General features: G+C 48.3%; 1 protein-coding gene across 4 annotated transcripts in view; it reads left to right on the top strand.

The window, feature by feature from the left end:
• Nucleotides 1-23,430, top strand: part of CD63 (CD63 molecule) — a 67,427-nt gene that overhangs the window by 30,010 nt on the left and 13,987 nt on the right. For all 4 annotated transcript variants that reach the window (XM_069653731.1, XM_069653730.1, XM_069653732.1 and 1 more), the window contains 5 exons: nt 20,047-20,235; nt 21,254-21,328; nt 21,676-21,771; nt 22,062-22,223; nt 23,263-23,346. In XM_069653731.1, the coding sequence (XP_069509832.1) occupies nt 20,047-20,235; nt 21,254-21,328; nt 21,676-21,771; nt 22,062-22,223; nt 23,263-23,346 (606 nt within the window). The remainder of the gene's footprint in view (nt 1-20,046; nt 20,236-21,253; nt 21,329-21,675; nt 21,772-22,061; nt 22,224-23,262; nt 23,347-23,430) is intronic.

Here is a 23,430-nt window from a genome sequence, read left to right as displayed (position 1 = left end):
GACTGACCAGGGACGCGGTTGGGTTGCATGGTTTGGGCTGCACCTCGCAACCTGGACTAGTCAGATCGTTGATATTTGCCCCAGGCCATGAGGGCCCTGTCTGGTTTGTGCCCCGGGTGGGATGGTAGTCACCAGGAGTACCCAGGCTGATATGGGCCCACAGTACAGATGCAGGGGTCACCCCTCACGTGCAGCACCATAATATTTCAGTCCCTGGGGGGAGGGCTCTTGATACAGCCACCCACTACAGAGCTCATACTTTCTCCTGCCAGCGCCCCCCTTTTTTTTATGGGTCTTCCCAAAATGTATTCCCTGACAGTTCTGTTCTTGGGCTGGGGTCTCTCCTTCGCATTCCATAAAGCCCCTTGGTGGCCTGGATGGCTCGATCAGGCAAGTCCTTAATGCCTAGTATGTAGCCTTTATTTGCGCACCCTGGAGTAACTTTATTTCTATATTTCCCTTGGAGCGGGCATGCATGTAGCCTTGTACAGCTGGCCCCTTTGTAGCACGGGCTACATGATGTTGGAACTAAATCCTATCATGCTGTGGCAGTTTATGCCATGATGGCACACAGGGAAGGCAGCAATCCGCACGAACGACGGGCCCTCTAAGGCACTCTGACCATATCAGCACGGTCTTAAACGGTGTTAATGTAATTTTTTTTTTTTTGTTCATGGACATGTTGTGGTAAGTAGCTTCAAATTTGCCGCAGGGCCGTTCCTGGTGGGTGTGAAGGAACAGCGGGATGTCCCATCCGGTCGCTTAAAGTAGTGTCTGCCCCCCCCTATATTGGAAGCGTGGGTTTCACTCTTGCCCCACTCCCCAGCGTAGTTTTTATTTGAATCTAATCCACTGCAGAGGACCGCATGCAAGATCTCAATAGGGCGGGAACACGTGTGTGTTAACCCGTGTAGGTAGCTTTACCCTACGATGTTTGTCTCCTAGTTATTTGCTCCACTGGCAGTTGACTCCCAGGTTCTCTGGAGACCTCCTGCTACCCAGGGCCGGTATACATAAGGTATGACCCTTTGCACTGTTAGGCGCTGGCTATACCGCACCCACTACCGCACCCACCCCGGACAATCTATAACCGTACTTCTTGCGTCACGTTGATATGGCCGTGTTTGATGTGACTTAGTTTGCTGAGGGAGTAATTGTGTAAGATATAATGGCCCCGAAGCCTGGTCGGCTGTTGGCCGGCCAGTTTGGCAGGGCTTGCGCCTTGAAACGCATTGTGTATAGAGTCATTATATTGACCCAATAAAGAGGGGGAGGGAAGGAGGGAACTGGCGTGTGCAGTGGGAATTGATGGCACAGGCAGGCAACGCAGATTGAATGACTATATTCTTTTTACCAATTCAAAGCCCATAGGACAAATGAGCATTTCCAGAGAACATGCTTGCTAATTGGCCCAATTGATGGGGCGTGCGTTTATTGCCTCTTTATACATGCGCAAGTCACGCGTTGGAAGCCCCAGATGCCCTCGTGGCAGCATGTCATAAGGTAGGCTTTAAAGCTGACCTCCATTAGAAGCCTGTGGCACCAACGCATGTCTTGGGGTCTCCGATGATCCTGCAACTTCACCGGTCGCCGGGTCGAACCCATCCAGGCTGTAAGCCAATACTATCTGCTGCTTCCTAGCACCCTGCATGCTACCACTTACCTGCCCCGTATTACAGGATGGCCCTGAGTTGGTTTGCCGATGAAGACCTGTTAAAATATATTTTATTATGGTCCACTATAAATATAACCTGCCTACTGGGGCAAACCTAGTGGGTCTCTGGAAGTAGTCTGTCCCTACTGAAAACCTCTGGGAATGCTAGTGCTTCCAGAAAATGGGGACATGGTATTAAGTATCATGGGGCACATCCAAATCCCTAGAATGATGAGTTTACATCTTCATTGTTCTGGTCAACACAGGCTTGGCAGTATAATCAACCTTTTCTGTGACCTCGGTACCTTGAGTCAGTTTGGGGATGGCGATTCCATGGCCGTTCCCTTCAAAATGGCAATTGTGTATACCAGCCCTGTGTCACACATAGTTCGTGTCTGCTCCTTATCGCCAGGTCCACCTCAACCTTTCAGATGAGGGGTTTTCTGCCACTCGCTTAAAATAGGCAAATACTGCCAGGAAATATATAGGGAGTAAAATACACATAGGGAGTAAAATACACGCAACAACAAAAAGAGAAACCGACACAACCATGTGCCACTGCATTCATGCACACGGCTGTTTGGGCCAATAGGGCATATATTATCCAAGGGGGAATATAAGTACACCTGGATCTTGTAATGTGCATGAATAACTTTGGTGCAAATAAATATCGTTATTTTTACTCGCATATAACTTTGTTCCCACATTTAAAAAAAAAATAGGGGGGGGAGACTTGCAAATCTTTGGTGGAGCACTGGTCCACGTTCCAGTGCTTCTGACTCAGCCCTATTATATGGTATATCACTTTTGTTGGAAATTGTCCCTTTTCTTAAAAAAAAAAACAAAGGTGTATACCTGTCACTCTTCCCGAACCCCCCCCCCCCCCCTCCACATGAATCGTTGTAACCATGTGGTCGGGGGCACAAGTGAAGAGACCATGTGGGTGGACTGTGCCACTCTTAGGTGGTGGTGCTTTCCTTGGTCTGGAACAAAGGCTATGTTTCCTCCTTGCTTCCTCCACGGGAATTCACCTTGAGGTGGCCTCTAGCTCGATTTGCACTTTCCAGTGGAAGGGCTGGTTTTGGCTTCTGGTGGTTTTTCAATTGCCTTCTTCCACTTCTACAAACTGGGGTGGGGGGGTTGGCTCCTATGGGCGGGCTGTGAGGCCCGAGTGTGGTGGATGCTTTTTAAAAATATAAGGGGTGTGGCATCTGGGGCCCCTTCTGGAGATGTGGCCTCCACAACTAATCCCGTACTCTGGGCGGGGGTTTGTGTTGGAAGCATTGTTACCCTGTTCCACATTCTGTGGAATGTTGGGTGTATCCTAGAAATGCACGTTCCACTGGTGACTGGGTGGTGGGCACCAGCGGGCACCTGAGGACAAATTGATGCATCTCTATTAGTCATCCTGTACTAGAACAAAGTACCCAGCTCAAGTCTACGTGGGCCTTTGGTATCGGCGTCCAAACTAGGGGGCTGGCTGTAGTGCCCACATACTATGCCACTCTTGCATGGCAACTGACCACCCTGTTAAGTACATGCAACTGCCAGAACGTTTAGCTTGTATTCGTGCCATACCACCTGCGCTCTAGGCACACAAGGATCCCTTGTGTCTACATGTACCCTCGCCACCTCTCATGGAGCCTAGTGGTATCTGATTGGCATGCCCAACGCTGCAGAAAAAGCTCTGTGCCTAAAACAAATCTGCTCTTCATTCACACCCCATAGCACAGAGACCATGCAAATGGCAGTGGCGTGCAATGTGATCACTAACAAAATGCAGCCCATCTTTATGCCCTTTTGCTACTAGCCTAGTTCTCAAAATGCAGCCCTCCTTTCTGGCCTTCTGCTACTAGCCTAGCTCTTAATGCTCTGGTTCAGGAGTTCTTACTTTCTACCATAATCTAATATTTCAGTGGGCGGGGAGTGGTGTGCTGTTCTGCACCCCACTCTGCTACAGAACTACTACAGCAGGGGAAGACTGAATGAAACTACAGCTTGCTGCATAGACATGGATTGAAATACTGCCGGTCCATCTTGGTGTAGTGTTGGGCTGCAGTGGTACTTTTGAGCTGGGGGGGGTGCACTGAGTGATTGGTTTAGTCTATAGGGTGCAGTGGCGGGAGAGGTTGGGCCGTGCTGCTTAGTCCACCCACACTGCTTCCTCCAACCAGTGCTGGGCGTGACCCCACGGCCTGCAACACTGTCACCATAGAACACCAGCATGAATCCACACAATTTGACACGGGTCTAATTCAGCATCAACCCCTCCTGTGTCTAGTCTAGCCTTGGCCGTGTTGCGTTGTATTCATTCTCCTTGCAGTCTAGTATCATTGCCGGCAACCTTGGGTTTGTGTTCTTTGTTACAGGTTTGTTGGTCTTGGAAGCGCATTGCACGTTGGCCTATAAACTAAGTGTAAACAGCTGTACCCCATGGATAACTTGTAATGCTAGCGAGAGGTTCTGCTGAACTAGAAGGGGGGAAAAAGCGAGGTAATGGGTGGAAGGTTACAGTTAATCCACCTCTGCATCGCTATGGGCAACCCTCCAGATAATACTGCCATCAGTCGAGGACTGGGCTATAGGGCAGTAGTAGGCCAGTACCCGAATTCCATGTGCCACATGCATTTTTTTTTTTTAATTTTTTTATTTTTGGTTGACTGGCCAGATTTGCCTAATTGTATCAACTATTGGCTACCACCAAACCTAGCCAGTAGAAGTTTATCCTGGGTCCCGCAGGGGCAAAGCCCCGGAGGCAGAGTGCCCAAGCACATAAGCCTGGAGGTGACATGCGGGAAGGAAGGGACTCCCTTGCCCTGCCCTGGCGACAGCCACAGGTCTGTAGTGGAAGGGACTGACGCCAGGCAAGTTTTCACTGACGCACATGGCCATAAGGGAGCACTGGGCGAACGGTACCCCAGCCTCATGGCCGCCAGGGATGCAAAAGTAGCTCCTACCAATCACAGGGTCAGGGAGACGAAGGCAATAGGAGGGCTTTCAGAAGGACAGGACATGGCAAAGGCTACCCAGAATAAAGGTGCCTGCATGCCATCGGCAAAGAATTCTTACTAGGCGGGCTCTGGCAACACTCTTAATTACGCTGACAGCACCACAACACGTTCAACATAACGCTTGCATTAAGGGACCAAGGTTGACAGCACAGTGAACTACCTCCTCCCCTTAACCAGGTTGCAAGAAAATGGCCATGAACAAAAAAGCTGATGGGTTTTATAGAAGCTGCCTAAGGTTGGTCCTTCACCCCAAGCAGCCAGAAAATGCCACAGTAAAGAATTGCTTGGGATACAAGCAGAGCGGGGGGAGGGTCAGAATTGCCCTGCTACAATTTAAATTAAAGGGCGTGCATCTGCCCAAGCCACCAGAAAATGGCCCAAATACGCTTGGCACAATTTTGCCCCTAGCTACACCAAGCTACAATTAAAATTGAAATGGGTCTTGTCTGGGCAGCCCTACGCTTTTCTTGGATTAAGGAAGTTCACTAGGTCTCGGGCACAGCTGACGCTGGGCAAATGTAAGTGTAACAAAGGTGGGTGGCTTGGATCAGACACGAGTTGGCTCCATGCTGGAGCAGGGCGCTGCACTCCTGATCCCATGATGCCCAAAATATGCTTTTTGTGTTATCCCACGACTGTCATATGGGTAATAACTTGCGCCCATCATTTCCACCCCACTCGCCTCTGTGTGAACAAGTATAGCAGCATTGATTGGGTTTTGAGGGGGTGGGTGTATTCTGCCCCTACCAACCATTCCTCAACACTCACTGCCAGGTTGAGTCTATGGCAATCTTTAATCGTGCTTGAATTGAAGCAGGCAACTGAAGTGGACTTGAATGTAAACTCAGCCAGCTATGCTACCACCAGATTGTATTTGGTTATTTGATATAGCAATCTTCCCCATTTGTATGGCCTCAATGTGCTTTGTGTTTGGAATGCCCTGTGCTGAAGGTTCTAAGTGTTTCAGATTTGGAGATGCATGTGGGCATGTTTGCCGGTCTAGGACTTGGGTGGCTGTCTAGGCTCGCCTAAGCTGCCCAAAAAAAGCAGATACGTGGGTGGGCGCTGTTGGTGGTTTGCGATGGAGTTCTATTTTTGGAGTCGCTGTGTGGCCTGTTGGTAGTTGCTGGATGCTAGTGACAATGTGGATGGATGTTTCAGTGTAGATGGTTGTGCGCTGCTAGACCGGATGAGCATAGCCATAGCTGCAACAGTGCATGGATGTTTGGTCGTGCCTGCGGCCTGTCCACAGACGTGGTGTAAGGTATATGTACCGAAGGCTTCAGTGTTCGGCGGCGGCAATCTTTGTCCAGTGCAGACAGGTTTCAGATAGTGGGTTTCACAGTATTATAGGCAGATTTTGGGGGGGGGATACACTTAGATTTGAGCACCCTGTATAGTGGAGAGAGACCTGGATAGAGGAGGGGGGGGCCTGATATGGGAACAGCAGTGCAGTATCAGTAATGCGGCAGCACCTAGGTTTGGGACATCTGGATAGAGGGCGACGAGGGCCTAGCACACGGGGAGACATCGCTAGTATTCAGTTCTGTGGCAGAGGCATCTTCTCTCTAGATGTGACTCGGGTAATTATTATTTGCAATCTTCACTAGTGATTAGTACTGGTGTGCTATGTTTTGAGGGTAGGAAGTGGCAGGGCTTCTGGAGTATAGTGATGCTCTACTCCCCCACCATGGACACCTACCTTAATGGTCAGTGCTGGTTGATGGCTGGCCACTGGCCTCCCCGACTGACATTTTGGAGCTGCCACTGGAGGAGCCACCCTTGGCTTTGGGGCCCTTGGCCGCATGGGCTGCAGAGGGCTGCCCTAGCACTATGATACAAATGGGATCCTCTCGACCTGGTGAGAAGTGGGACACCAGGCGAGGAAAACACACCGAAGGATGGGCAGGGAGTGCACGCAGCATGGGATGAACGCAAATAATCTAAGTGTTATAATATTTCTACCTGTTCGTCATTTTACATAGTGTTTGGCCATAAATAATTACTATTTTTATACATGCTGTCTAATCTGTGATTCCCATTGTGAACCCTTTACAAGCTCACCACCTCTTGAGACTTAGACCCATGTCACTGCTACCTTGAACTGGTTTGGCTACAGCTCCCCAGAGTTGTCCCTGTCACAATATAGGTTGGCCTTCTATACATGTGTCCACCAGGCCAGAGTCTAGAAAATCAGTCCTAACTAAAACGCCAACTGGTAAGGAAGTGTTTTTGTGTTAGAATTTGCAGACATAATCCTAGACAGAATCCTTAGTCTTTCCCTAGTCAATAGCCAGCTGTAGCCAAGTCAGCATGGATATCTTCTTAAGTATTAGTTAGAGTTCAGGGAGAGGCCACCAGGGTTGCGCCCATGTCATGAGCGAGTGGCCCCTCACAGGAACTGGAAAAATTACAGCCGATGGAAAGGTTTAGCTCCATGGCAACGAGTGTAGACTGCAAAGGTACCCGGCTTGTATTCCAGTCACTTTTGCTGTCTACACAGGACTCGTTGTCACAGAGCTAAACATTTCCATCGGACGTAGCTCCAAGGACCCGCGCATTTTGCTACCACACTCATTCAGCTCCAGCCACGGCAGGTGTTTCTAGGGAGTTTTTCCCTCAACTTAAGCACTGCGTGCAGTGGGGCCTGGGTTGAGTGTTTCCACCTTGCACAGAGGCTCATCCTTCCATGCCGCAGTCGTAACATTTGGATGGAACGGAGCAGCCTGTCAAGTCTGCCCCAGTGAGACACGTACTGGAACATGTAATATTGTTACCACTTACTAACCCGTGCTGAAGATGCTCTGAACAACTGGCATCGTCGAAACCGGTCGACCTCCTTGGTTTAGGTGTTTCTCATAACCCTATGAGATCAGGGGTACTCCTTGTGTTTAATGTATACTCGCTCACGTTGGAGTGAGCTTTTAAGGATTCCCCCCAACGTGGATTTGTGTTGCATAAACCACTGACGTGTGACTTAGTTGCAGTCTAAGGGTGTATAAATGTAGCGCTGAAATTCGGCACCCCCCACCACATGTTGGCTTTTGCAGCTCTATCTCTTGCTGTTGAAAATCTAAATGGTGGTTTATGCCTGACGTTGTTTGCTCTGTCAAAATTTGACATTTTGCATGTACTGCCCACACATTTCATGAGACTTGGGGACATCTCTCCTTATCTATCCCTCTTAGATAGGTGGGGCATTACTCGCCATCTAGGGATGGGCACCCCGCTAGGGTGATCTTCTTAAGGGTCAGTCAGGCCACTGTCTCCCCCCATTCGTTTTGTCATTCTGTTCTGCATGTCATCACTGACCTATGAACTTTCGACCACTGCCAGGCCCAGGTCGCAGTTCCCCTTCCCACAACTAACCTACTCCACTGTGGTAACTCGCACCCTTGCACTGCACCAATGAATCCCAATGCACACTGAAGCCTTGCGCCTGCCAGCACCTGCCCTCTGCGGATGCAAAGGCCGCTTTCTCGCAACCTACAGTGGTGTAGTTGTCACATGCTCCCCTGGGGTCGGTCTGTTGCGCTCTCGCCTTGAGCTGGACTCCCGTAATCTTAGTCATGCGGCGGAGCTTTGAAGACACGCGACTCATTCATGGCTCATAGTGCCCCTGCATTTGGTATGCGAGGCGCCCGTTACCCCCCCCGCCCCTCAGTCATTCGGAAGTCACATGAGGTGCCCGCCCTCTGCTACTGAGGTGCCCACGAGGATCGCTAATCTTGCATTCCAAGGCCCAGCTTCTGCCCTCTATGTGGTTATGCCCCTCATCTGCCCCCCCCATATTAAATTTAAATTAAATACTTTATTGTGATACAATCCAAGAATTGGATTTTACACAACTCATAAAATATATACATCCCAAAGCAAAGACATATATACATCTCAGAATACAATCAAAAAACACAGTCAAAACATGAACAGTACCTAAATAAGACTAGACAAGTCAACTCACTCATATAAAATAAAATATAGAAAAATATAAGAAAATACAAATATCTCACATGGCAACCACGTAGAGGGGTTTTTGAGTTAAAAATAGTTGTTATTCTACCAAATGAGTACTTGGAATTATTAGGAATTCCCCAGTCCAAAACAGTAGTGTATAGGTAAGACCATTCAGTATCACTATAACTAAGGTGTTGAGATTTTCACTGAAGTAAGGGCTTCACATATTTCCAGACCCTAAACAGAGATAGCTGTAGACCTAAGGTGACTGGATTCAGGCACCCATACCAAAAGGACTCATCTTTTATTGCCTCATAGTTATGGACCCATTTTTCATATGAATTCATATATAACGAACCTAATTTTGGGCAGAGTGTTAATACGTGCCTAGCAGATTCTAGTGCTCCTGATTTCTTACATATTCTACATATTCTAGATTCACGGGGAATTTTAAGCCTTGGACCAATTATAGAAAGGACCGGGAGCTGGTTTGTTCTTAATTGTAGCAAGAAGCGTCTAACATCAGGTGCTGGGGTGAGCAAGAGATACACCTGGGGTCTAAGATATCTATGGGTGACATGAAGTACTGCCTCATAACCTTTTAAGGTAGCTAGGTGCTCCACATTCAAACACCAGTCCCACTTATTCAATTTATCTTGGAAAGCTCTTTTCTGATGTATAAACGGTAAGTGTTTTAGTTTTTCATAGGGCCAGTCAATCTCCATAAATAGTGATTCATTCAGTTGTTTATAAGACCCCCCCCTTGGATGTTTTTCCAGGTGACTTGACCACTTCCTCATTCCAATACACTTTCTTCGCGTTATTTTTAACTGCGTAATCGTTCGTCATCTGCCTGACAGCGGGAACTTCTTCTGGCAGTGTTCTCACCGTCGCCCGCCCCCCCCCCCCCCCCCCCCTCTCAAAGCTGGCCCGAAAATCTACCTCTTGACAGTGAAGCTGGGGGAGAGTTGAAGGCTCCTCCAAACACACTGTAGTGGTCTCGGGAGTATTAGTTTAGGGCAGCCATGAACAGTCCTGCTACATACGGTGTCATTCGCACCCGCCCAAATCCACTTTTTTTGGCCACATTAGTGGCAGACGGCACTCAACACGTACAGGACCATTACAGATGCAGGAAACTCGCTCATCTATTGGAACTCTGTGGAAAAATGCATGCAAACATCCCAATTTGCATATGGATTGCACCAACCGCCGTAGCTTCACAGAAAATGACATTACAGGGAGATTCATCAGTCTACTTGCAGGCGCCTAGTAAACCAAGTTGCAAATTACATTGTGTTGCATAATATATACATTGCAGTGTTCTGTATTGCCCAAGATCACACAATTTAAATGGTGAGACCAGGATGTGGACAATTTAGCAACTGCACACATCTGCCTGGGTTTAATTGATATTAAGGTTATGATTTGCATTTCATTGCAAACCGCTGCGCCAATACTTATTGCTTAACATATTTATGACGATGTATATAGTTTAAAGTTGGCTTTGGTTTTATTCTCCCCATCCTGCATGCAAGTCACAATTTCATTAACGTGAGCCTAACCAATCCCCTTGGGTTTTAAAGCCATAGTCGAGTGTGCTGCATTATGCATCCTTCTCACTTCTAGTCACCCCCTATTCAATTTCTGGACAAAAGGCTCTGCTAATAGTCTGCACCCCTTCCCATCAGTGCCTAATGGCTCCTATGGTAATACCCAGACACAGAGCGGTGTCGGGTCCTCGGGAGAGCAACTGCTGCCCTGAGCTCCCTGGTCTGTCCTGGCAGAGGGACAACACCCTTCCCAGCGGCACACTGACCGTGATGGTGCTAAACGGTAAAGGGGTCCTGCTGCTGGGCCAATGGGGCGCTGAGCAGGAACTTCCTCTGCACCCTCATTGTAAATGAGGGTGCTGAACGGGCGAGGTGTCCCGCTCTCACTAGCCCCAGTCTGGCTAGTGAAAGCCACCGAGTGGGCAAGCTGGCCAACCGTCGGGGCCCCGTCCCCCAAGCCGCGCGCTCATGGGGAAAGGCCAATATTGTCCACACTGTACAAATTTCGTTGCAGCCATGCCAGTGCTGCGTGCCACCCTGTCCCGTGACGGGGCCTGCCATTTGCGAAGCGGGTATGTTCTGTGTTTCCTTGGCGTGGCTTTACTTGGTGACTGTTTGCACATCTCCACAGTGCCACCCTAAACACCTGTTCTTCCTCCGATAAGCAGGCTAAGCCACGTCTTGTTTGCCAAGTGGGGGTGCCGGTGTAATGTTGAGCCATCCTGCTCTCACTAGTGCCCAGCACTCTGTGCTAAGACTGCCTGGATTGGCAGGCTGGTGGGCTCGCTGGGTGCCTTTGCTGAGCTCGGGTGGTCGCTTCATCGAAGGGGATATTTAATGCTAGAGTTCAGCCGTAAAGGGCTGAATGTTTTACACCAAGAAGCGTCCTAGGAAGTATGAGCAACAAGACGGCCCGGGGATTAATATGGACTGCGCAGATCCCCGCCCCTTTCTTTGCCTGTCACTGGAAAATGTTGACGCATGCCGGACCATATTTGTAAAAGGCAGCACGCCTAGCTGGCCACGCGTGTTTTCGCCACTGGGAGCGGGAGCACAGAAAAAAACAGGGAAAAGACTAGACGTCGTTTGTTGGCTGCACTGAAGTTGCTGCGACGAAACCTGGAACGACATGCAACCTTGTATTTCACGTCACTAACCCTATGTTGCTAGACCATCTCCTGTCGCAGGTTAAGAATGCGTGCTGGACTACAGCCCACAGCCGAGCCGCCGCCTCACGGCCAGGCTCAAGGTTACACTACTCGTGCAATTCGCACAAACCCTTGCAGCTCACAAATTTCTAACTTGTATTAAGCAAAGCTCCTAAACTGCGGCAATTAAAAATGCCGAAGAAATCGTTTCCGAGATGTTACAAGTGTCATTTAAGCAAGACCTGGCAGACTTTGAAAACCAGTGTGGACATTTAGCCCCTGACACAAAGTAAATATAGGTCTGAATCCAATTGTACAATGCATAGAGGAAAGTTTGCAACAAAGGGCTGCGGATGCAACCCACACAAGCCTTTTACATTCTGCAATCCGGATTTTCAAGTTTGGAATGGACACTGATTTCTGACTTAATACACCAATCAATGAGAACTTAGTTCTTCACTCGCCCCCTACTTGCTGGTTGGTCTGAGCACAATCCATTTCTAGTTGAGCTAAGCTGGCCAGATCAGATGTGTCCACCCCACGTCCCCTCCCACCTCGACCAGCGAAAAATAAACATAGGCCTTCGTACTTCCTACTCTAGCACTTGGCAACCACTTAACCCTTACGAATTAAACCTGGCGTTTAGCAGGCACTAAACCCAACAGCCCGGCACTTGGTCCTTTTTGTAGTTGACCGTTTTCATGCGTGTTGGACCCTAAACCATTGATTGGAACAACCCTCGATCGCCTAGAGTTTCCTGGGGACTCTGAATGAGGTCCTATAGTTAAGGCAATTCATCTACTTCAGTCCAAGGACTGAAACAGGATGAATTGGGAAGCACACTGGCGAGTGGACCAGGAATTCAACAATTTCCCACCCCCTTTTTATTTATTTCCCCCACCCCCCAAGGTTGTTAGTGGCTCAGACCCCTCAAGATGGGGGTTGGGGGGGGGGGGTGGGGGTAACCGGCGGGACACTTTCACTTTGGTGGCTCCATGGGAGGTGTGGCGTGGGCCATCACTTGGAAAGATTGCGGCAGACTGAACTTGCACGGGAACCCTGCTGAAGATGCATGCAGTGACTCAAATAGGCACCCAAGTCCTACTCCTGTATGCCATTTGCTGCCCTTTACTGCTTGGACCAGTCTGTGCAAGATTACTTGAGTGTGCACTTAGGCTTTGTATTGGGAGTAGCACTTGTATAGCATACATTGAAGGCTATATTTAGGCAACCTAAAAAATCTCAAGGTAATCTTGTGTATGTTCACCATTTATGCACATGAAGTCGCAATGATCAAATGTTTGGTGATAACGTATGCGCTTCAGTATTGCGTCACGGGGAGGGAGGGTACGAATGTTATGTAAGACTAAGGCTTGGGCTGGCTGGGCAGATCCATCAGAACTCTCACCAGGGGGACAAGAGGGTTTTGATTGTAGGAATTTTAATATAGTTGCCGCTTGGACCCTTTCACCTTGGTGTCTGTGTCCATTTGTAGGAACTAGGAAGGACTCGAGATGTTGGCCCCTCTCCTGGCTTAACATCTATTTGCAGGTTGCAGTGTACCCCTTCCTATCAACTGCTCTCGTGAGGGGGTGGTTGGTGCTATTTCTGTCCCTGTCCTAGGGGTGAAAGATCGTTTTTGGGGAGGGGGTGGGGGCTGAATTGTCCTAGTAAACCTTTTGAATGCAAGATATGACCTGTATGATCAGGCCTAATCCACTAACTGGAGTTGCACAACATTTCATGGACTTCAATACTGCTTAGCTGGGAGATTGTTGGTGTCTAAAGCCACTGTAGGGCTAGTCTTGTTCATACGCGTGTTACTCAGTTACATGGCAGCTGCTCCAGAATAGGTCAAGAACTCGTGCAGGGTTCTGAGAATAGCAATATCAACCTGTCGGACAATGAGCCAGTGACCTATATGACCATGCTGATGAGGGGGGGGGCGGCAAATGGCGACTAAATGGCTGAAGTTGAGAACAGTAACCTCTAGATCATGTAGGGTCAGCAAACGATATTTCCAGGGCCTGGCGAGTCATCAATGATGCTTAGTGGGGTCACTGTATATCCTGCTAAATCATGCCCTGAATTGGGTGTGCCAGGTCTCTGGCATGGTTGGTGCGCAGTACAAATGTCCTTAACATTATCACCACCGAAGTGGTCCCCTGGCGGCTCTGAAAAGGGGAGGAGAGGGGTGGGTTAGTGGGAATAAGCTGGAAAAGTGCAAGAGAGCAGTGTTTTTCTATTGTGGGGACAGGCACCAGGAATTTGGTCAGACACTTGGGCTGCAAGAGATGGTGGGGGGGGTCTCCCCTTAAGTCATGTTTCTGATCCCACAAATTAACTCCTTATTTTTTTTTTTGGGTGTTGGCACTCCAGGCTCTCATTGGGGCATGTCGGAAGGGTAATTGGCCATTAAATTGGAGACCTTACCAGTTGGCATTGAATGTTAGAATGAGGTGTTTAGTAACAATGACACTTATCCTTAGTAAATGATGGGTAAGTGCCTTGTCCAGAGGGTGGGGGGGATTACCTGCCTAGTGTTACGCCTACTGGTGGCGCTCGCCACTTTGCCCTGTCTAGGGATGGTGCAGAGCTGGGTCATGCCCCTGGAGGGGTCAGGGGTGTACAGAAGGGCCACAAAACTCCTCACTACTGGTTTTATGTCTATTTTGCACATAGACTTCGAAGTACTATTCGGGCACTAGATTTGGTAGGTCAATGGGCTGTCCAGTGAAAAGGGCTCTGATAAAAAGCTAGATTCACAAAAAAATCGCTGCAAAAAGGCAGTGGTGTGATGAGATGGCATTTATAACGCGCCTATACACAAGTGCGGCCGTCATTCTACCGCACAAGGGAAGCGGGAAGCGGGGGTTGCAGGCATGTCCCCTGCTCTCCTCGATTGGTATATGTCCCCAACATCAATTACATGGATGGTGGGTGCCACACCACTGCCTTTTTGACGCGATTGGTTTGTTGGTGGAAACTGCCTTTTTGGCGGCTAGCTTTTCACATGGAACCGTCAAGGGATGGTTGGCAATGAAAGCCTATTCTAACCCAGTTGCTACGTAAAGCCCTACATTTGTTCAATTCACGCTTGCATTGGTTTTTCTGTAACCCATGTCTTGCGCACTACTCTTCTGCAGCGTCATACAAACCCATACCTGCAGGTTTCAGAGGGCGAGTGACACAAACATGCGAGGTGGTGGTACTGGAGGTGGAAATGGACCTCTTTCTATACTGGGAAAGAAGAAGGGATGTACCATGCTGCCTCTAACTGATCCAACCGGGTTCTTTTGCTGCATAAAATTCTGCAGCACTAAATCGTTTATTGCTAAGAGGCCCAGCAAATCATGCAGCAATATCCTGGAGGGTCTGTAAGATGCGCCTCCAACGAAAGGGTGATTCAATTGGGCCATGTTGATTCAAATTGTAACTATAAGATCCATTCGCCAAGCTCAAATGCTTCTAAAATGCGGGGCTGGGAGTTTTAACTATCTAACCTAGCAAAGCCCTCAAATGCCAACTGAAGCCGCGCAACTACACAAGTCCAGTACAGGAATCTTGGTTCCTCGGGCCTACACCAGCAGTATAGTAAATCATGAAGCCGCCTCCCACTTCATAAAAACAATTCCTTCATATTCCAGACCCGAAGGTATCGGGACGCGAAAACGAGAATACTTTTAGCTTTTATTTAACAAAACGGATCATTGCTTTAATCGCTTAACGATCAAGGGCGTTCTGCACTACACTAACCCACCCCTTTCAAACGGTCCTACAACCACACAATAAAAGCACCCAACGTGTTTAACTAAAATACCTATTCCAAAGAAGGTAAAACGCAGATCTGACCACAGAAGGACCCAAAGATTGCACATGCACAGTTGTGAGCCAGTCACAGTAAATACCTCCACCTTGAATGATTGCGTTATACTGCAGTGTCAGACAGAAACGTAGTCCCTTCAGTCTCCAAGCAGAAATCCTACCCAACTTCTTTCCCCTAGGCTAGCGTCACCCAGAAGTGCTCAACAGCGCGCTACCTGTGAAAACCGCATGGTCAAGCCACAAAGGCAGTGGACTTTATTTCCAAAGCCCACCCTGTGGCACAAGTAAACAGCATGAAGAACCGGTATGCACGACTGGTCAAGTAGCAAGAAAAGCCGTTGCACTCTACACTGCTGCATGAATTGCTGCATACACACAAGGCACTTGAGCCCAAAATAATGGACTGCAAATACTTCCAACACCACAACTAATAAAAGCCACCACCTTTTGAATGGCATCCTTCAAGATCAGCGGCATAACTTGGGCAGTATCAGACTATGCATACATATGGACAACGGGCTTTATGCAGATTATCCTTAGCTCTAAAAACTGAAGCCAGTACAAGCTCGTATGGAAGCATCCTGCTCCATGCCCTTTGCTTCACGAGATTCCAAATGTTCACACGAAGGGCTACAACATCCTGGGTGACCTGGTTTCCTTTGGTTGCCACTTCCAGCAAGAGTACAGCTGTTCTGCGAGCAGAACAGCTGTGAGCCAAGCCAGCATACATCCCAGTGGAAAGATACCAGAGCAGAAATACTGTTTTTAAAGTATGGACATTACCTACAAGCAGATTCATTCCGTCAGTCCAGTGAAGAGGATGATTACACGGGGAGATCAATGCTATACAGTTGGTGCACACTGCCTGTATCCGAGCACAATTGTCCAGATGAAAAGGCAATAAAGTTATGAGGTAGCTCCTACCCAACGTCCGATTAGCCCCCCCAGCACTTTTGCTCTGGATCAATATCCCCGTTTTGGAAAGGCATGGAGCTAGTTCTATGCAGGGTATTTTTGCTAGGCTATTTATTAACGGGTTCTGCGTTCAATGCCACTGGAAATGAACTATTTTCCACATAGCAGACCCTCTCCTAGGATTGGGGCGGGTGGAGGAAATAAAATACAAAATTGTAGTTTGCTCCCCTACATTTCAGATGCGTGATAAAACCAAGCTTTCTTGGGGCACATACGACCTTACTGGAACCCACCCCCCCAATGGAAGCAACAATGGACCGCTCCAAGCACATCAGGCACACACCTGAAGCGCCAAAAGAGCAAGCCCTCTGTGACACACAACAGATTCTGCATATGGCTTCCAGACTAATTCCCTCCACCTAGGTTCTTTCTCAACTTACTGAACAGAAAGTGGGGAAACCTGCAGCACCCAGGTAATCAAATCCACTAGACTGGGGGTGGGCAGAGCTTGGATACATTCTCAGATACTGCTGCAGGCCATGATGGAGAATATGCGCTGGGTGGCGAGTCCCAAGAAGTGTCGCCTTGCTCGGTGCAGTGTGTGTGTGTGGGGTATGTTTGGTGGGGGGGGGGTAATAGAATGCAATGGGGAGAGTACATGTTGCAATGAACTTGCAAAGGTCTTCCACTTGGCCTTTCCCAACGAAACTGCGAGGACGAAAAATAAGCCAACACTAGTTTCCAGCAAGGGTATGAAAAGGCAAACCTTAAGCCCACCATCTGTAGCAGTATTACCTGCAGATCAACATCCAATGAGATGTGTGGGGGGCAGGTGGAAGAGACGAGGTCTGCCAAATGGGGCCTGTGACTGCCACTCGACTGCTGATCTGGTTGGTTGGTGCAAACCATTGTGGAGTTTGTGCCACAAGCTGAGGGGGTGGGTGGGGGTGGAAGAGACGTAGTGAGTAACTTTGCCCACGGACCAGGAGCTCCTTGGGATTACAATTCTGTTCTCTGCTGGAAATCGCAGAGTCCACACATCGGGCAGCTGCGAACCCCACCCTCTTCCCATTCCTCAGCTTAACTACGAGCAACCTGTGGAGGAAGTAAACGCTCCCAATACCAGCTGGGAGCAGAACATGGATGACACTGGGTGACGGGCAGCAGTCTCCTCAAACAAAAATCGGAGCAATGCACGTACCAAAAAGTGTTTTCAAACAAGACTGCAAAGGTATGACTGTAGAGGACAGATGCGGTGTCAACTATTGTGTACCTCCATAACAAGGTGGAAACATGGTGAGGCCTGTTCATCCACCGAGGGCACCCATTCAGGTGAAGGTTTGACTGCAGAGAACCAAGTCATCCGTTTACTATGATGCTGGAGAGCAGAATGACTTGGGCAGACACTCCAGCAGGGACATTTCACCCCCCCCCCCCACCGAAAAATAAAAATAATTTTAACTCCTTATCTAACTACTGTTCCTTATGACATTTACGTAAACATTGTTCCTCCGGGGAACCTAGCGAGAGCCGGATACCAACTGTGAAACCAGACAGGCATTGTACACACTATGTATAGCGGTTCATGGATAATCTAGAAACTGCGTGAGAAGGCATGGCGCTACCATAATATAAGCATCGCTGAAGGTGGTACAAGATGGGCAGAAGTGGTCTGTGGCAAATGGCTCTTGGGATGCAGCACGTCCCAAGACATGTGTGCAAGCAGGCCAGGACGATGGTTACATTGTGCCTACTGGACACGAGTGAGGTGTTGTATGCCAGGCCGCACAACTCTAATGAGAATGAAAGCATATTTTTTTTAATCAATTAAAAAAAGTGACTGCCTACCATATGCCACTTTTATGACTTTTGGTGCTGCCAATTAAACATGTTATCTAAGGTAACATGGGGGGGGGGAGGGGCTTAATGTGGTTTTAGCGCAAGAATCTGGCCTTTGATCTTTGCATTGGGCTGCTGATGGTAATGTGCAGCTTAAGTAGCCTTTTGTGTGTTGGAGAGTTGGGTAAGCTTCTTTCTGAATTAATGGTTAGTGTTTAAGCTTGCTGTATTGACTGACATCTACAGGGGCATGCTTTTCTATAGACCCCGAAGCTGCTGTCCCCATTTGGTATCGTTGCACCATTTTTCCAGATAACTGTACGGGTGTTGGCAGTGACACCTTTACGAAGTACTGCATGCACCCCTAAAAATCCAGGAAAGTGGGGAGATGAACTCACTAAATGTTGCTTGGCTCACGTGGTCCAGAAATTCTGGTGCAGACCAGTGAGAAAATTGTGGCATGGTACACGGTCCAACATGGCTTTCATTGTGCCAAGTCAAATGAGCATTAAATGCTGAGTTTCTGAATGCTCAGCCTGTATACCGAAAAATATATAATCTAGGTCGAGCAAATGCTTTGCTGCATGGTGTGGACTGCAAATGTGAGCTATGGGATAAGTGGCTATTGTGGGACTAGGGCCTAGTGGATCTAGGGCCTAGTGGATCTGTTGGCTACCTTAGGCGGTCTGCTCCTCAGCCATCAAGCTGGTGCTTGTTTTGGACCTTGGACTGCTGTTTCCTAGACAATTCTCACTCTTGTTCTGTCACCTTGGACTGGCTATTTGTCATTCAGTCGCACCCTTCTAGATGGGTATTTAGGTCTGTATGCCGTTGGCTTAAGAACATTTATGCCGTTGGCTTAAGAACATTTAAGCATTTGCTTTTGAAAATTGACGTGCCTGCACACCAGAAAATAATAGGCACAGCCAGTCTTATTATTCGTAATGGTTAAGGATGGGCAAATCTGTAATTTTGTCCACACGTCAATGAGCTAGACTTTTTCCCCCTTTCTTTGTGGCATTGATAGTGCTCCTTCAGTCTGCTTTTTCTTGTTGGCTCGAGTAAATGTCTTCCAAGATAGTTATGTTGTGCACCGCTACCAGCATGGTCTCCAGGCGCTCACGTTGTGCTAAGGAAAGTGGCCAGCAATGGTTGAGGGAGAATTTTTGATAATGGATGCATGCAGAACCAAGAGGAACTTTCGGCTGTGTTTTCCGGGTGTGCTTTGTGCACTGGATTTCGGTCCTAGGGCAGCCTTTGCTGCAGGTATTGGGTTTGTAGTGTGATTTGAGGGGTGTGCCTTTTTGCAAGTCTTTGGACCACTAGCCCTATAAGAGGTGAGGGTGTGAGACGAGAATGGGGTGGGGTGTAGTTGGTCGGATTGCATAATGTTAAAGCCTTTTGAGCCTCTAGTGTAGTGGTATTGGTAATTTACTGGTGAACAACTTGGCAGAGATTGTTCTTGTCGTGTTACCTATGGTGCCTCTTGCAAAAGAGGCTGACCTCTAGTTGTATGTAGACTAGCTGTGCCTTGTCTTATCCTAGACGAATGCTGACGAAACTCTTGTGTACAGGGTCTCAAATTGTACTCGGGTAGTCAAGGTTTGGGAGTGGGGTGACTCCCTGGGGTGGGTAGTGCAACTCCTTCGGTTTTTGTTTTTGGGCCTAGTGGTAACCGCCACCCCATTTCGCGGTGATTTACAGTTTGTAGAAGTGAACGTGAACAGTTTGCGTTGATGGGTGGGTGGATGAGTTACTGGGAGAGGGTGTACACATGGGGGGGGGGGGGGGGGGGGTGAGGGGGGTCCTAACCAGGACCAGCTGACGGGTGTTGGGCATCTTGGACCCAACAAGGTGGATAGAGTGGTGGGGTGGTCACATGTTCCACTTGGCAGGCCTCTACAGACTTCCATGTGGTTGTGATTCTTGCAGCGTTGAGATGCTAAACTGCAGTGTGCATGTCTTTGCATCAGTCTCAGGTGCCTTCCTGTCCTTGTAGGTTTACTGGCATTTCATTTCTGTGGCACTTCTGAGAGCATCTCTTCGCACTCTCCACGCATTGATCCCCCCCCCAACTTACAAAGATACTGAACATGGTGTAAATGCTTTGTCTCACGTTTGCCCTCTTTGTTTTTACCTCCCTCCAGATCGCCGGCATTGCCCTCATTGGCCTCGGCATCTATGTACAGGTGCAGATGAACAAATCTGTGGTCATTAGTAATGCCTCTTCATCTGGAGTACCCATCGTTCTTCTCATCGTTGGCGCTGTCATCTTCGTGGTGTCGTTCTTCGGCTGTTGTGGTGCATGGAAGGAGAACTACTGCATGGTCACAACGGTGAGCACATTCTACGCACTGGGATTTATAGCACAGATAGGCTGTAGAGCTTGCGGTTAGGCTACCAATCTCTATCGGCTGGAATGCATGGATGGGAGAAATTGGAACATGAGACCACCACTAAAGCCAGTCATGTAAACCCATTTTTAGAATTTAACAAGCCTATGTGCTTACACTTGTAAATAAATCCCGAAGGGCCTACATCTTGTGGGTTGTTAGTCCAGGTAGCCTGGGATAAACTTGAGCAAATCTTTATTCTGTAAGCAGGTGTTCAGGTAGATGGGGACTCTGGTAGCTTGGTGCAATTGGAGCTGAATTTTCTCCAGTGCAAATCTTTGAACTGAGCTAACCATGTTTTCGTTGTTTTTAAAAAGGGGACCATAATAAAACTTTGGCAACTCACTACGCCAGTGCCATCTGCATGCTTGGGGCAGACCTATCACTGTTATCCCAAGGGAATGAAAAGTTAATTGCTAAACGAAGTTAAGCTCTTGTATTTACTTTCTACATTTTGGAATATCTAGGCTACTGTCACTGGTCCAATCCAGTGGCAACTTGGTGGGGGGTGGGAGGGGCGTAATCTGGAGTGTGAAATCAATTTCCTAACAGCACCTTGCTAGAACATTTGGCTTGCTCGTTGGTGGAAGGATGAGCATAAATTGAGTAAAGGTAGCTGGTGCAAATTGTAATCCCTCCCTATATAATCCCCTGCTAACACTCCTGTCAAAAGCTTCTCCAAGCAGAGTGTGGGGCAGGTCCCTTTGGAACAGCCTCCCTGCCCCTCTCAGACTTGAGCCGGACCACCTAAAGTTCTCTGCTCAAAACGCTCTTCCTTCTTCCCTGCTAATCATACGGGTGGCCTCACTCGCGGTAGTGTACTCTACAGCGCTGACTGTGAATGTTGGTATCTTGCTTTTCAGTTTTGTGCAGTGGATTGGGGGTGTTAATGTTGTGAGGGGGGGTACTGCTTGTACACCACCATTTCAGACCCTCTAATACAGTGATCTTCTCTGTGCAGTTCGCCATCCTGCTGACACTTATATTCCTGGTGGAGATTGCAGCTGCTATTGCCGGATACGTGTTCAAGGACCAGGTGAGGAAGATTATGGAAGTCGTGGGCTGCCACAGCATATCTTTTGAAGAGTAAATGGCTTGATCATGGCGTCACACTCTGACTGTACTGCTTGTTGTTGGTGTAAGTCCACGCTAACTGGTTGGGTTCATGAGATCACTTTGTTAATATCTTGTGGGATGTGATGACTCGCTTGTCTTGAGTGACAGACTGGTTGAAGCAGAAATGCACTTTTCCGATCCATGGTAGTGTTGGGGAGGGCTGTGTCTGTTTCACTAAAGCTGTATTGTCAGGTGCCAGTCTAACCTTTCTCTGTTCTCCATTGCTCCAACCCCGCCCACTCTTCTTGCTCTACTCTCCTGTTGCAGTTTAAGGCTGTGATCGGTGACTCCTTCAAAATAAGTATGGCGACGTACGGCAGTGACAAAGAAATGAAGAAAGCCATTGACGCACTGCAGCAAGAGGTGGGTGAAAGAATGGCGGGTGTCCTCTTAAATAGTTGTGCCTTCTAGGACTACAGGGGGCAAGGGTTTACTGGTGCAGACCTGCCAGTGGCCAAAACCGTGCTCTGTGCTGATGTTGTCCTTATAGAGCATGACATGAACATTATTTTTGAACCCCCCAAAAAATCAAAAGGTTTGACTTAATGGGACAGGCTAATGGAGACTGGTGCCAACGGGTGCTGGGGAGGGTGGAAGTGCTTGGGCCAGAGACACATGAACGTCATTTAATTGTAATTTTCCAAATGCATTAGTTCAAATGCTGCGGTGGCAACTCTTCCTCGGATTGGTCCCACGTTCCTCCATTCAACGATACAAAGAAGGGAAGCCTACCAGACTCCTGCTGCAAGAATGAGACTGAGAGCTGTGGGGTGGGCGAGGCAAAAACACCACTATCTTCTAAGATCTTTCCAGATGTGAGTAGCTAATCCAGAGTCGTGACACTGTGAATGTGGGTGCATGGTCTTGATACACATTTTAGGCTGTAGTTGGCTAGGGGGTGATTTTTTTTTTGGAGCGTGTGGGTGCTGAACACAACCTTGCAGCTTCATACTAGTTTGCAGACACTAAGGGATGTATGGGGGAGGTGGGGGTTCTGGTTTTCAGGTTTGTTTTATGGACCAGCATGCAGGGCAAGCGCAGGTACCAGTATCTGGAAGCAGTCGCAAGGATGGTTTTATCACCAGTGGTACTGCTTTGGGAGGGTATGCAGTGATGCTATCGAATTGAAAACCACAAATAGAATTTTGAACTAACCCAAAACGCCTTAAGCATTTTTTATGCATAGACGTTTTGGGTTCGTCCAAAAGTAATTTCGTGTGTATATAGATTTACTTGGGAATAGTAGTTTTGGGGTTGAAGTATTGTGGGAGAGGGGGGGGGTACCCCAAAAAGAGAAACCAATTAGTTAGGATTTTCATTCGTTAAAAATCGATTTTTCAATCGCATAACCTCTGGTGGGTGTGTCGTGCACTCCTGATGTAGAAACACTGGTGCATTTGAAGTGCGAGCATGGGATGCAGGGGCACAGTACTGGAGGATGTATAATGTGGGGGTAAGCAGTTTGCAGGAGGTGAGACATGGCTATTAATACAGTATAAAACGGTGGGAGGGTAGCTGCAACAACCTCCATGTAGAAGATTGCACTGATATGTTGCCCTCCTTTGTCAGTCTTCAACTCCCGCCCCCCCCCCCCCAAGCAATTGCCATTCAATGCAATATACCACCCTCTTTCGTAAAGCTTTCAGCTGATGGGGGGGGGGAGGGGGAAAGAAGTGTAATTGAACAGGCCACCACACTATGCAGGTGCTGGTTAGTTGCAGGCTGGTTGACCTGACGGCCATTGGTCTGATGCAAAGTGTGGTTGAAGTTGAGTTCAGATCCAGGGTTGGAGGGGATGTAGATGTCCAACACTCAGCACGAGTAAGATTGAGCTGTTGCAATTGTTTTTTCCAGGGTTGTGTGGAGGGGTTAAAGGAGTGGCTTGATAAGAACATTAAGATCATCGCTGGCGTGGCCATCGGCATCGCGGCCTTTGAGGTAATGTGTGCACAGGCTTTATTGGTTTTTGCTCTGACCTGAGTCCCAAGTGCTGGCTTCAAAACACTTGCATGTCTGGAAGGG

Source organism: Ambystoma mexicanum, chromosome 3q (genome assembly GCF_040938575.1).
Source record: "Ambystoma mexicanum isolate Mex_15411 chromosome 3q, UKY_AmexF1_1, whole genome shotgun sequence".
NCBI classification, from domain to species: Eukaryota; Metazoa; Chordata; class Amphibia; order Caudata; family Ambystomatidae; genus Ambystoma; species Ambystoma mexicanum.
The sequence above is the reverse complement of the archived record's forward strand: the minus strand, read 5'-3'. Positions and strand labels throughout refer to the sequence as shown.